General features: G+C 31.4%; 1 protein-coding gene across 2 annotated transcripts; it reads right to left on the bottom strand.

Moving 5' to 3' along the window:
• Window positions 1-241: 241 nt before the first annotated feature.
• Window positions 242-11,524, bottom strand: LOC137827683 (ATPase GET3B-like). 2 transcript variants are annotated; one of them, XM_068633935.1, is made up of 12 exons: window positions 11,254-11,524; window positions 10,446-10,657; window positions 10,282-10,344; window positions 10,017-10,127; window positions 7,785-7,859; window positions 7,619-7,687; window positions 7,467-7,532; window positions 5,026-5,100; window positions 4,847-4,945; window positions 3,726-3,860; window positions 684-851; window positions 242-552 (listed from the first exon to the last, which is right to left on the bottom strand). In XM_068633935.1, exons 1-11 carry the CDS (start codon window positions 11,420-11,422, stop codon window positions 714-716), a joined length of 1,212 nt encoding a protein of 403 aa, XP_068490036.1. In that variant the 5' UTR covers window positions 11,423-11,524; the 3' UTR covers window positions 242-552; window positions 684-713. The 2 variants fall into 2 exon arrangements, with proteins under 2 accessions (XP_068490036.1, XP_068490037.1); XM_068633936.1 differs by having other exon boundaries at window positions 242-541; window positions 11,254-11,491.
• Window positions 11,525-12,888: the final 1,364 nt, after the last annotated feature.

Raw genomic sequence — 12,888 nt, 5'->3', positions numbered from 1 at the left:
GACCTTCATAGAAGACTTGAAATGACAATTTTGCTCTTTTCTTCATCTTTTTCATTGACCCTCCACTTCCCTTTTTTCCGAATCCTAAATTTCTAAACTCTAGAATTTGGAATACAATTTTGTGTATTCCAAATTATACAGTTCGGAAGATCTACCAAAATGAATAAAAAAAACAACTCCTGCACTTTTCGCCCAAGGATAATTTTGGAATTGAAAGATTTATGGAGGTTGAAAGAAGAAATTGCCTTCAAAAACATAAATATCATTATTGCTGGCAACAAATGGGCGAGCTAAAAAAATAGTAGAGATACAAGATCTGGAACAATAAATTTACAATAACAATATTTATAACGTGAAAAACCAAAATGTTATAATGTTTTGAAACTGTAGCTTGTAAATATTGGAAGGCAGTGGCTAGCCTATGTAAGAAGTGCCAGTACCAGAATCCGCTCTCATGTTTTGCAGCTTTCGGTACATAAATTTGATGAACCTTTATGTCATCTCACGTGTCTATAACTCAACGGCCTTCTTCAGCAAATTCCTAAATTTAACCTAACAATGTTAAAGTAAAGAAGAAATTCAAATTTCAACATAATTATAAACCATATGATTTGATTCTAAAAATACTGTGACTAATGACTTAAAAACTTAGTAATATAGTAAGCTTAAAAGAGTAGTCATACCTAATCATTACTTGAGTATATGTGTGTAAGTCATTTCCAAATAATGTCACCAAGAAATTTGAGAGCCGGAACACCTCTTATCTCAACATCAACTAGTGGTGCTTGAATCATCAATAAGCTGGAAAGTTCTGGATCATTCTGAATTAAATCAAGAGCACGCATCTGATCCTGAAAAGTTTTCATAGAATGGCAAAAATTGTCACCCTCTAAATAAAAATAAACAATATGTTCAAGACACAAGTGTTTCTCCTCTGGTTTCATACTTCATCGTTTGTTGCAACATTGTGTCCAATGAATTTGTTCTGACCAAAGTCTTTAATTTAAGACGATTTCTAGAACTTCAGTCAAAAAATAAAAATTTAGTATTCGTTGTCCGTTCTCTTGGCCTATCGAGTATTTATAACTTCATTATGTTTTCTGCCCATTGTCCCACCTAGTTATTGAAATCCTTGTGTGAGATATTTACATGTTTTCCATTATTTCCTAAGTATCGACTATGATACTTGTGTTTCTCCAGGAGACTATCCCAAGTGATCTCCTCTACTTTTAAGAAATCTTTTCTAACTTTCACCACGTGGTTGTGAAGATGTTGGAGTCAAGGGTAGTTGTTGACAAACATACATTCAATGGTATACAGCCTCAAGACTCAAGCAATTCAGTGAAAAGGTTGAAGTTTTAGTTCAACTGTTGTCCAAACGACGAAGCATCTAAATGACCAAGGGCTTGGTCAGGTACTGAAGCATTCTGAACAATGATAATCATCGTTTCATATATCACAATGACATTTTGGAACCTTCAAATGATATTGACACAATCATAATTACTAACGAACAACAACCCAAGCATCATCAAACTAATAAATAAAAAGTCATTCAAACTAGGGATGACAAATAAACCTGCATCCACAGGTATTGGCCAAACTTGTCCTAATTTTGATAAAAAATCCCTGCATTGATTGAATATGGGTATAGGGATGGGATGCATATACATACATATCTCCTCCGTCCTAGTCCACATTTTGAATTACTAAAACACCCTTAGTAGTTTATTAGGTAACTTAAAAACCTTGTTTTCATTATTCTCTTTGGTCTCCTTTGTTTCATTTCCTTTGAAAAGTCCTTCTTTTACTACAAAAGTTTTCATTCTCAAACTCATCTGTTTGACTGATGTCCACAAAGTTCACTTAGATCCCCAAGGTGTTTTCCCTCTCATCACAACCTCAATTACATATTTTTTCCTTTATGTAGTTTTGTTCAAACAATTTATTACATTTCAAGAAGTGTTAACCTCAATTTTATCGAATTAAATCTTCTCTGGACTCAAATTTAATCATTTTTGCTCCTTTTTAATATTTTTATTTGTTGTTTACTTTTTATCAAGTGAGAATGTCTGACTATCAATCTCGAGTGTTCAATCATATAATTGTTATTTGATACTCTACTTCAAGATTTATGCAATTAAATTTGCTTCATTGAAATTTGACATTGAGGAAGAGAAAATGTATCCCTTTTGACATTTAATTAATATCATGTTTTCTTTGTTGTGATTATTATTTTTGTTAGAAAATTATTTAATTAATATTTGAGAAGTGTGGGAGCGAGTACAAGCATGGGTACAGGTATTTGTTTTCTTTATAAAAGTCCATATCTCTTGCACAAGAAGCCTATGTGATGCATTTCAGAATTTATTTGCTCAAAAGCATGCCACTTGATGTGATTTCATTAGCAAATTGTTGTGTGTGGGAGGAGTTACAAATGTAGCATAATCACTACAACATTACAAGGTATCTCATGGAATCCTTGTTTTCCTTATAAAAGGCCATTTCTCTTGCACAAGAGCCTATGTGAGGCATTTCAGAATTTATTTGCACAAAAGCTTGTAGATTCGAAGAAATGAAGAGGTCAAATCAAGCCCCAAGGTTCCCCATAACTCTCAAAGCCTTTCTTGTTCAAAGCCCCAAGGGAAAGCTAGATGTTAGGCAAACCTCTATTTACACTTTGTGAAAAAGGTCAGATTGTTAGGAAACATCCAAGCCTTTAAAAAAATGGAAATAGAAGCAGACATTCAAATAGAATCCTACACCACCGAGTAGCCAATATGTAAGGATGCTCAAGTCAGCAAAGAGGCATTTTGCTTCTTCTATGACACTAATCGTCTAAAATTAGGGTTACATCTCCCACATGACACTTTCAATATAAAAGATTTTCATAGTAATTAATGTTGTCATGTAACTACATCCAAATAGTTAGGCCTTTATCTTAGTCTTCTCTATACTATGTACTCACTTTGGCATTATGCAGATCTCTAATATATTCTTTTTCTTGAGTTTAGGATATCGAATATAACCTCTAGGGCATCAATTAATGGAGTTGGTGGGCAAGGTTTACTACTTTATTTCAATCATCTTATAAAATCTTGAAAGTAAGTTTGTCAAAATTTGAGTTTTGTCCTGAGTTTGTTGGGCTTCATCATCGCTTTGTTGAGCTTCTTCGTTTTGTTGTCCCAAATCATTCATAATCTCCATGACTTGCTATAGTGTAGGAGAATTTTCCTCGTTATCCTTCTAGAAAGTCACTTTCTATATCTTCTCTTCCTCGTGTTTTTCTCTTCACAACATTTTAATAGTGTAGGAACAATTTTACCTACCCTACGATGCATGTCAAAATGTTCTAGCTAAAGTCTCTCAAAGATTATTACCTAAGCCATAGCATTTAGTATTCGTAGTTTGTTCTCTTGGCCTATCATGTATTTATAGCCTCATTTTGTTCCCACTTCCCTCGTAGGAAGTGGAATCCTTACATGGGGTTTTTACATGTTTTCCCTCACTCCTTAAGTTTCGGCTATGATACTAATGTTTTTGCAAGGGGACGATTCCAAGTGATCCCTATAGATAGTTCAATCAATACCCTGAACTATCCTAGATCAGTATATCATTCAAATTGGATATGGCTCAACGCTACACCAAGCGGTACAAACTTACATTCTAGCTAACCACTCAGATGAAATGCACGCAAAAATTAAAAAGAAAATGGTTAAAAGTACCTTTCTTTTCATAGCACAAAACTTGCAATCAGATGGGGATGGTGGAAGAATCTGGTTGACAACCAGTCTCTTAACAGGAACATTTTCCTTCTTCAGGGAAGCACTCAATCTAGATGATTCGCTAACTGCCATCACCTTTGGGGAGTAAAGACACAAATATAAATGATTAAGAAATGTATATTAAAGCTATCTAACATTCAGCTAGTAAACTACAACAACCACAAAAACCTTTGCCAGTAAATGTTACAAAATTAATTGATGATGTTTTGTTCTGTCAAAAGCCAAACTTTTTTTAAATAAATCATGTTAGGCATCACTATAAAGCTTTAGCATCCCAACTAGGTTGGCATTCTAAAACTTCAACAAATCATCTACCATCACATCACATGAACATCCATAAAAGAAGAAAAAAGAAAAAAAAAAATACAAAAGCCAAACTGATTTAGTGCATTCATTTTTTATTTAATAATTGAATATTTGATTCTTATAGTGAATGTAGTTCTTGCAATAAGATTAGATAGATCCACTTCCTTTTCACACAGGAAACTGAAGAGCAAAATATCCAGTATAGATGCCCATCTTCATTCTGTCTTTTCATCTTCTTTACTACTAGTCAAAAGGTAAACCAAACCCCAACAACTTATCCTGGTTACGTTTATGAACTTCATAAAATTTTGCTACCCCTCAATCTTATTCTTTTGTATTGAACCCCAAAGCTTTTCTCCAAGGTCTTCCTTCCACTTCAAAATTTCAATTCTTTAAATAGGAAAATGTTTGTTGACACACACAGATGGTGGATGGGGAAGGCAATAATCAATGTGCACGGGAAATAATTTCACAGAGAGACACGATATAATAGAATGGAAGAGGGTCGTTCCTTCAAATTTGACGAATATGGCATTCCCAAAAATATATTTCCTTTTAATACTAGCTACCAAACACTTGTAGCTCATTCCTAGCCCTCCACCACACCTGACAGCATTTATACCTGAAAGTTGTAGTCCTTTAACATTTTTGGTAGGGTTGGTGACACTACAGTATATGTCAATTCATCATTATATCATTATACACACCAGTTATTCACATGTTAGTCAATTGTGGAAAAAATTTATAAATCATACCGTGGGGATTGTAACAATGACAAATTCAGTCGAATCAGTGTCACGAAAAAGTTCACGCACTTTTAACATTCTCTCCCTAAGTTTCTCCAATTTGTCAGCCTGCACAATTAAGTATAACAAATGTGAACATATTAAGATGAAACTACGCAACAGTAATCCCAGGTGGAAATAAATCTTACAGAATTCTGTTGGGTATTTTCTTGCCCAAACACAGATTTAATTGCTGATGTAGCAGAAGCTATCTTTTGTCTTAGCTGCAGAAGAATAATTGGTATCAATTACTATAACGATCATTCTGAGCTTGGAACTTGGAAATACTGGGGGTAGGGGGTGGGAGGAAGAGATACTCCGGATATGCTGTTCTGACTGTTCACTTTGTAAAAGGAAGATTAAATATGATTAAGTACATGTGAGGCATCGCATGAATAGGCATCATTTTGGCAACCGCTTACTTCCCTTAAACATTTGATGAAATCTTGCCAAGAATCAGGCATTATACATAATGCTTGCACAGGGGGCAGGTAAGGGAAATTGCGAATACTCTCAATAGACAATTTCAACAATTTATTCTTTTTGCTCCTTGACAGATGGAATATTGGGTATAAAGATATCAGACTTATATCTTTAATGAAAAGAATATAGAGGTTTACACTTCAAATACTGGGATGCATTTGCATAGACACAAATTGGAAAAGGAAAAGGAAACAACCAAGGAAGTTGGAGAAATGTAGAACTGGAACAATTTCCAAGCACAATCTGATAATATAAATATTTTTGAAATTCCTAAAATATATTATATATTATATAGGTAAGAGAACATCAAATAACTATTCAATATATATATAAGAACAAAAAAAATAGTAAAAAAATTGATTTACAAAAAACAAAATTACGAAAGAAAAGAAAGAGAGAAGAGATAAGCCGGACAGATGCAGAACTTATCCTTCTCAAAACTTATCATTTTCAAATGAGAGATCCAAAAAATCAAGCACGAATGAAGACCAAGTAACAAATCAAATTAAATTTCAACCAAAAGAAATCATAAGCAATTGGCCTATAAAAGGGCTTGGTTCTCCCCTTCAATTAAGCAAAAAATGCAATAGAGAAATTTAAACAAGTGCCAGAACTTTATGCAAGAATAGTGAGTGATAAATTGAGTAACACTATCAATTTTTTTTATTATTCTCTAAATATCCAGGTAAAGGGAAGAAGACATTTATCATTCTTATACTTATTTGTTTACTTTATAACTATCATTTGCTCGGTGGGATGCTTCTAATCTTTCGTATTCGTTTTTAATTATTTTATGGTTGGATGTTTCTAACCTCATTTTATTTAATTATTTTGTTATTTTGTAACTATCTTGCCTGGTGGGGTGTCCTTAGCCCATCTTGTTTACTTATTCCATATTTTTTTTTTTTATAATTATATGTATTTCTTAATTTAGTTTAGAGTATAATGTTTTTGTTGGCAAATAAATGTAAACTATATGTATGTATTTAGAAAAATAATAATCACTAATTATAAATTTTATGATAATCATAATTTAATTTGATGGTGATTTTTAATAGACTAAAAAAATACAATAATAACAATAAAATAAAATTAGGAAATAATGATGATGATGATGATGATGATAATAAAATTTGAGGTTGTAGTTGGAAGATTAACTTTGGGGATTTAAATGAGTAAATATTAAGCAAAATGAAATAATTTTGTATATTTTTTTAACCATGGTAAAACTCATTTATCCCAACTAGTCACTTCAAAGATAATTCAAATTTTTTCAAAGTAAAAATAAATAAATAAAAGTGTGAGATATATACATACATACATATATATATATATATATTAATTTAAATTTTTTATTATCCAATTTATTCATGTGATATTTGTTCTCGCTTCTTAATTTTTCTTGTCCCTTATAAGAAATAAAATGGGAATACAAATTCAAATAGATGAGCGTGCCAAACTATCCAAATTTGTTTTCTACAATCATTTCAACAATATTTCCGAGCACCACATGGAATACAAACATAGTTGTTACTTCCATCACGTTCCACAAAAGTATCATTTTTCACTTTCTCCTCAAATCTAGATGCACCAATCATCTTTGAAAGACATGTAATACTTACCTTTTTCCTTCCTCTCACTAAATATTCCAACCCCTTAACAAATATGTTTTCACCAGATATATAAATGTAATAGTAGGGTAATAAGAAAGGGATTGTGAATAAATAAAACACATCCATTCTCTTTAAATAATAAAGAATATGTATATATATGTTATGATGAATAATTATGTAAATGTTATGATGCAAATATATATATATATATATATATATATATATATATATATATATAAATACAATATTATAGGGAAAAGGTGTTACAGACATCTTCACAGATAAACTACTCAAGACTGGTTGAGTGGCAGGGCAATTTGCATAAAATGATTATACCTAAAGAACATAATCATTTTATTTCAAAGTTGGAACAATTTCTCAGGCATTGCAAAGGGTTATAAAGCTCACTACTGTAAGTATTAGCTTCTAAAGCAAGTGAATCAACTCAATTCTACTGGGGAGGAGTTTCTTACAATTAAATTCAGTAGTCTTACCTTTAGTATCTTGCCAATAGATGCATCCAAGAAATCAGGCAAGGACAACAATCGTAATGTATGACCCTGATCAGGAACATGGAAAATCCTACGAATTAAGGCTAAAAACAAAAAGTTGATCTGAAAAACATAACTATCAGTTTTTTGCTTACCGTAGGTGCAGTGTCAAATACTATTCGAGTAAACATGCTATATTCCTGTGATTCAAGAAATTGCATAACCTGACAAAAGGCTTTTAATTGTTAGAAGAACCAAAAAGGAATTATTACATGAATAATTAGCAATGAAATAAATGTACACAGCACATAAAATGCATGCCTTGGAGATTGCAATAGCTTCATCCAGTCCAGGAGGTGGTGAATCCAGTAGTTCTCCAAGTTTTAGCTCTCCCAACTATTGCAATCAAAATACATAAGAACCTGTCTTAGAGAAGCAAGATTATTCTGAAGTAGAACCAATTATCTTTGTTTATGTCTTAGTTATAAATAATTAGCTTGCATAACATAAATTTACAAATTTTAAACAGCAAGAGGCAAGTAATTGAGTGGAAATACTTTTTAATTATTTTAACAGAATACTGCATTTTAGTTTCCACGTGAATTTGTTGTGCAGAAATTAAACTTGGGTGATGTGGAACTCCATGAGCATAGCATTCTTTCAATCAAGCAGTGGAGTTTGTTAAATACTCCTTCTAACAGAAGCTATCGTTATTATTCAGATTGAATTAGATGCAAAATGATACTAGATCATAAACCCTCTGTGTGTGCTGTGTGATCATGGATTAAGAGGAACCAACACAAGGAGGAATAATTGCAAGAAGCATGAACCAAAAAAGGGAGAAGAGAGTTCAAGACATAATGAGAGCTTCTAGGTGTGTCCTGAATAGATGCAAGGCTAAATAGCTTGAGGAGGAGCTTCATCGAGCCAATAAAAACTCAAGGACTCTGAAGATTAGTTTAGATAGGAGCAACGCCTCTTTGCCTACTTGGGGTTAATTCTCCTTGTATATACTCTTCTAGCATATCTATGTTTGGGTGGAAGGCTCGACAAAAGATGTCTTTGGCCGCATCCTTCATGTACACTTGTAAAAACACATTTGAGAAATAAAGAGAAATTTCGTGAAGTGTGTGATTCTTCTTTCTTAGAGAACTCTTATCTTGGATGAGAATATCCAAGTGGTGAACCTCCCCGGCTTGCTTATCCCAAAGGGAGTACCTCATGGCTTTTGTTCAAAGTTCCAAATCTTGAGTTTCATTCTTAGAACAATTTGTTGGAGATACCTCATTGTCTAGAGATATGATTAAATTATAGCATGTAAGTGGGTGCAAATCTCGCCTTACAAGTCAATTTTGTGATAGAATTATGCTTAAAGTCCATTTCAAATATGGTATCAGATTTTATCTATCGTAGTGAGATCTATTGGAACTATCGTGCCAACCACTATCAAGTCGCTATCGGATCACCCATAAATATCTAGTCTCGCGCTCGAGATGTTAACTCCTAGGTGTGAGTGAGTGTGTTAGAGATATCATATCGACTACAAATATGATAAAATTATATTATATAAGTGCGTGCATCCCTCACCTTCCAAGTCGATTTTGTGAGGTTGAGTTAGACTTAATGTTTACTTTCTAAAACAATTCTTGAAACCAAGGTAATTCCCTTCCTTCTAGTCTTTCCCTTCTTTATGCACTATTTTTTTTATCTATCTTCTTTCTTCTTGAGAATGTTGCTTAGCACCATTCACCTACACCTTTTTACACCCAAAAACCCTACCTACACCCATCAAGAATCTTTCATCCAACCCATAACTCATACAGGCAAACTATACAACCAAGCCAAGAAATCCTCCAAGAAAACCAACCACGTAGCTCATGACCCAAATCTCATTTATAATTCACACAACCTATACCAAAAGATTCCCTAAGAGATTTGTGACCTAACCCTCTTTAGTTTCATCCAATTTCATCAAGTTTCAACCAAGATCAAAGCCAACTCTATCACCTCTTCCGCAACCAAGAACCAGAGCTTTCTTCCAAGACTCTTCCAAGAAGAACTCATTAAGAACCAAGCTCCATACACCTTGACTGAACCTAACACATTCCTACCCCTCTGAGAGTCAAGACCAACTCCATCCTAACTCATAAACACACCAAGAAACCAAACAAACCTTCCACAGGTGCAAACCAACTCTATCACGTCTTTCCCTTAACTATTCTTGTGTGCTTTGAAGATTGAGTGGAAAGATCCACTCATTCCTACAAGCCTGATCAAGGCTTCTATCAGTGTGTGAAGTAACAACTTTTTCTTTTCTCCATTCATATTTTAGTGCCTAAGTTCAACTTAGTCAGTCCTTCAAGGTTAATCTAACTATCTAAGAGGACATGTGTTACTGTCAATATCATGGCAGGTTGATAATATACAGAATTATAGTTTAGACTTCTGATAAAAAATTGCTTTAAAAAAATTCATCACCCTGTGAAAATTCAGTGTAAATTGGAAAATCCATACATTACAAGAAAAACTGAGAACATCTCAATAAATCTTTACCTGATCTGCAATCATTCCGAGACCCATGCCATCCATGAAGTCTTTGACTCCAGTTCCACCATTTTTTTGAGCGGCATTTCGAAACTCTTCCCTAGACTTCTCAGGGTTTATCTGTAAAGGAAGTAAAGAACTATAAACTTAAATAAGTGAAGAGTGGTATCCTATTAAATGGTATACATATATTCTCACAAAAATACTAATCATGTCATCAAGTAAACTGGATACTAAATATTAGCTAATTCATTCTACTAAAATGTTAGCTTACTTCAAGAGCAAAAAGTGGAAAATCAGGTCCTTCCACTGGCACCAATGCCCCCCCTGTCAAATCCTAGTGTACAATTTGCAAAACTTGTATTAGGCAAGGCAACCAATCTTGAAGCAGCTAGCTTTGAGTATCATCAGAACTATAAGGTTACAAATATAATAAACCTGAGCAAAAGAATCACTCAAAGAATGTGCTGGATCAGTGGAAACCACAAGAGTTGGGTGTCCATTATTGGCAAATTTAACAGCAAGTGAAGCAGCACAGCTTGTCTTCCCAACCCCTCCTTTCCCACCTAGCATGTAATACTTCCTCTTAGTCCCAGAAACCATTTCATCAAACTCTGATGCAGCTTCTGTAGTACCAACCACCGATCTCACTGAAAATAAAAAATAATAAAGCCATATAAAAGAAATATGTCATCAAACACTCCATAGGTATCTCAAAAGTACAATTTGCCTTAGAAAAGCATCAAGGACCTTACCTTAAAGCAAGCATTAACACATCATGCAATCTTAAATTTAAAGCAAAATTATAATTTGTATTTGCAAATAAGTAATGGGACTGCAAAAGAGCATCATAATTAATACCGTACAAGGTTAAACCCAAACCCAAACCCAAATTATGATGAACTCTAAACTAGTCACATAAAATGACACTGAACCTATCTATTTAAAATAAAGAGAGATAAGAATCCAACTCAAAAACATTATCTGAAAAATCACCAAAAAAAATCATTCTCCTCTTTCCTTCAGTTCCATTATTTTTCCATTCTATATCTCTTCAACAATTCAAAATTTCTACTAACTCCTTACCCACTCCCCTCAAACATACCAACAAAAATTAAGTCCATTCAATGTAATACCTCAACAGAAGCAAGTGACAATTCCACCAATATGAGCACATGAAACAGAAAAGCTAACTGAATTACAAAAACCCAAAAAAGTAAAAATAAAATAGAAAAAATGAGAAAACCTTGAAATGACTTTGTGGGGAGTTTAACGGAAGCAGAAAGGGAAACAAAGGTGACGACTTTGGGGAGATGATGAAACAGAGGAGGGTTAGGTGCAAAAGAGAGAACACCCTTAACAGCCATGAAGTTTGTCATGTGAAGGGAAGACGAAACAACAGAGCGACATGCCATTTCTTTCTCTACTCACCTTTGGTTTCGTTTACTCTATCTCTCACTCTTTCACTCTCATCCCTCAAAGGTTTTTTTTTTTTTCTCCCAATAAAAGATAAAAAAAAAAAAAAACTAATTAGTATTTGTTTAGTTTATAAAGTTACATATAATTTTTTTTCTATTCTTACAATTATCACATCTTAGCATTTCCATGTTTTTTAAGTAATAATTAAAATAAATTAATAATAATATTATAAATTAAAAATATTTAAAATGTATATATTAAGAAAGAAAGTTTTAATAACTATGGAGACCATTTAAATTGAACCATAAATAATCAAAGTGGAATGTTTTGCAAATATTTTTGTTTGGGTATAATAAATTACATTAATAAGTGGAATTCTCTATTTTAGTTATTTTTTTATACACAAATTCTTATCATTTTATCTTTTAAATAATTTTTTTAAAATTCAAAATAATTACTTAAATTAAAAAAGTTACTTACAATAAATTTATAAAATTACTTATTTTATAATTAATTTTATGATTATTGTAATTTAATAATATTTTTTTATCTTAATAATCATTATATATACAATATATGATTGTGTTCCTTTGAATAACCATTTTTTTAAACTAAAATAACTATTTATAATAAAAAAAACTACCTAAAAATATTTAAAAAAATCACTTAAGTTAGTGTGATATTTTAATTGAACAATATTATCTTGTAATAAATAAAAATAATTTATTTTTTATTTAATAAAATAAATAATTGAATAATTTTTTATTTTAAAATAACTAAATAATTTTACTTTTAAAAATAATGGTTACATAATGTTTTAATACTATTTTTATAAATTTATATATGTATATAAATTTTAAATGCCCGAAAGCTTAATAAAGGAGTTTTTTTAACTATTTTTTACATAAATTTTTATTATTTATCTTTTAGATAACTTTTTTTTTCAACTCAAATAACTATCTAAAATAACTATCTATAATCTATAATAAAAAAAATACCTACTCAATATAAAAAATATCTATAAGAAAATTATAAAGACAATTTATTTTTATAACTTTTTAATTTAATAATTTTATTTTAATAATATATTTTTATATTTTATTATTCTGAACAAAATTAGACACACATGTACTTAAGCACATATATGGATGTATAATAAGCATACAGTTATATCATATATCATTTTTTTTATTAACATTGAATTAATTGAATTGTATCTTCACCCTATATTCGTGTTTAAGAATTTTAAGAACTATAAAATCAATTTTTAAAAAAAGTTATATAAAATCTTTTTTATTTCATTATTTTATTTTTTTAACGTTTTGAGTTATAAAAATATATCATTTTCTTTAGTTTTATATATATATATATATATATATATATTACCAATTGACGTGTAATTAGAATATTTTTATCAATAAATATCAGTTTTTATACAATTTTTTCCATCATTTCTAGTTAT

Source organism: Phaseolus vulgaris, chromosome 7 (assembly GCF_000499845.2).
Source record: "Phaseolus vulgaris cultivar G19833 chromosome 7, P. vulgaris v2.0, whole genome shotgun sequence".
In the NCBI taxonomy this organism is placed as follows: Eukaryota; Viridiplantae; Streptophyta; class Magnoliopsida; order Fabales; family Fabaceae; genus Phaseolus; species Phaseolus vulgaris.
Note: the sequence above shows the minus strand (reverse complement) of the source record. Positions and strands in the feature narration are given on the sequence as shown.

What these genes read in the sequence shown, in the direction of transcription:
- LOC137827683 (XM_068633935.1), bottom strand. Translation starts at nt 11,422, where the DNA reads ATGGCATGTCGCTCTGTTGTTTCGTCTTCCCTTCACATGACAAACTTC. An exon ending in TGAGTGATTCTTTTGCTCAG is followed by an intron (nt 10,345 to 10,445) that starts GTTTATTATATT and finishes ATTGTACACTAG; the next exon opens with GATTTGACAGGGGGGGCATT. An exon ending in TCGGAATGATTGCAGATCAG is followed by an intron (nt 7,860 to 10,016) that starts GTAAAGATTTAT and finishes TGATTGCAATAG; the next exon opens with TTGGGAGAGCTAAAACTTGG.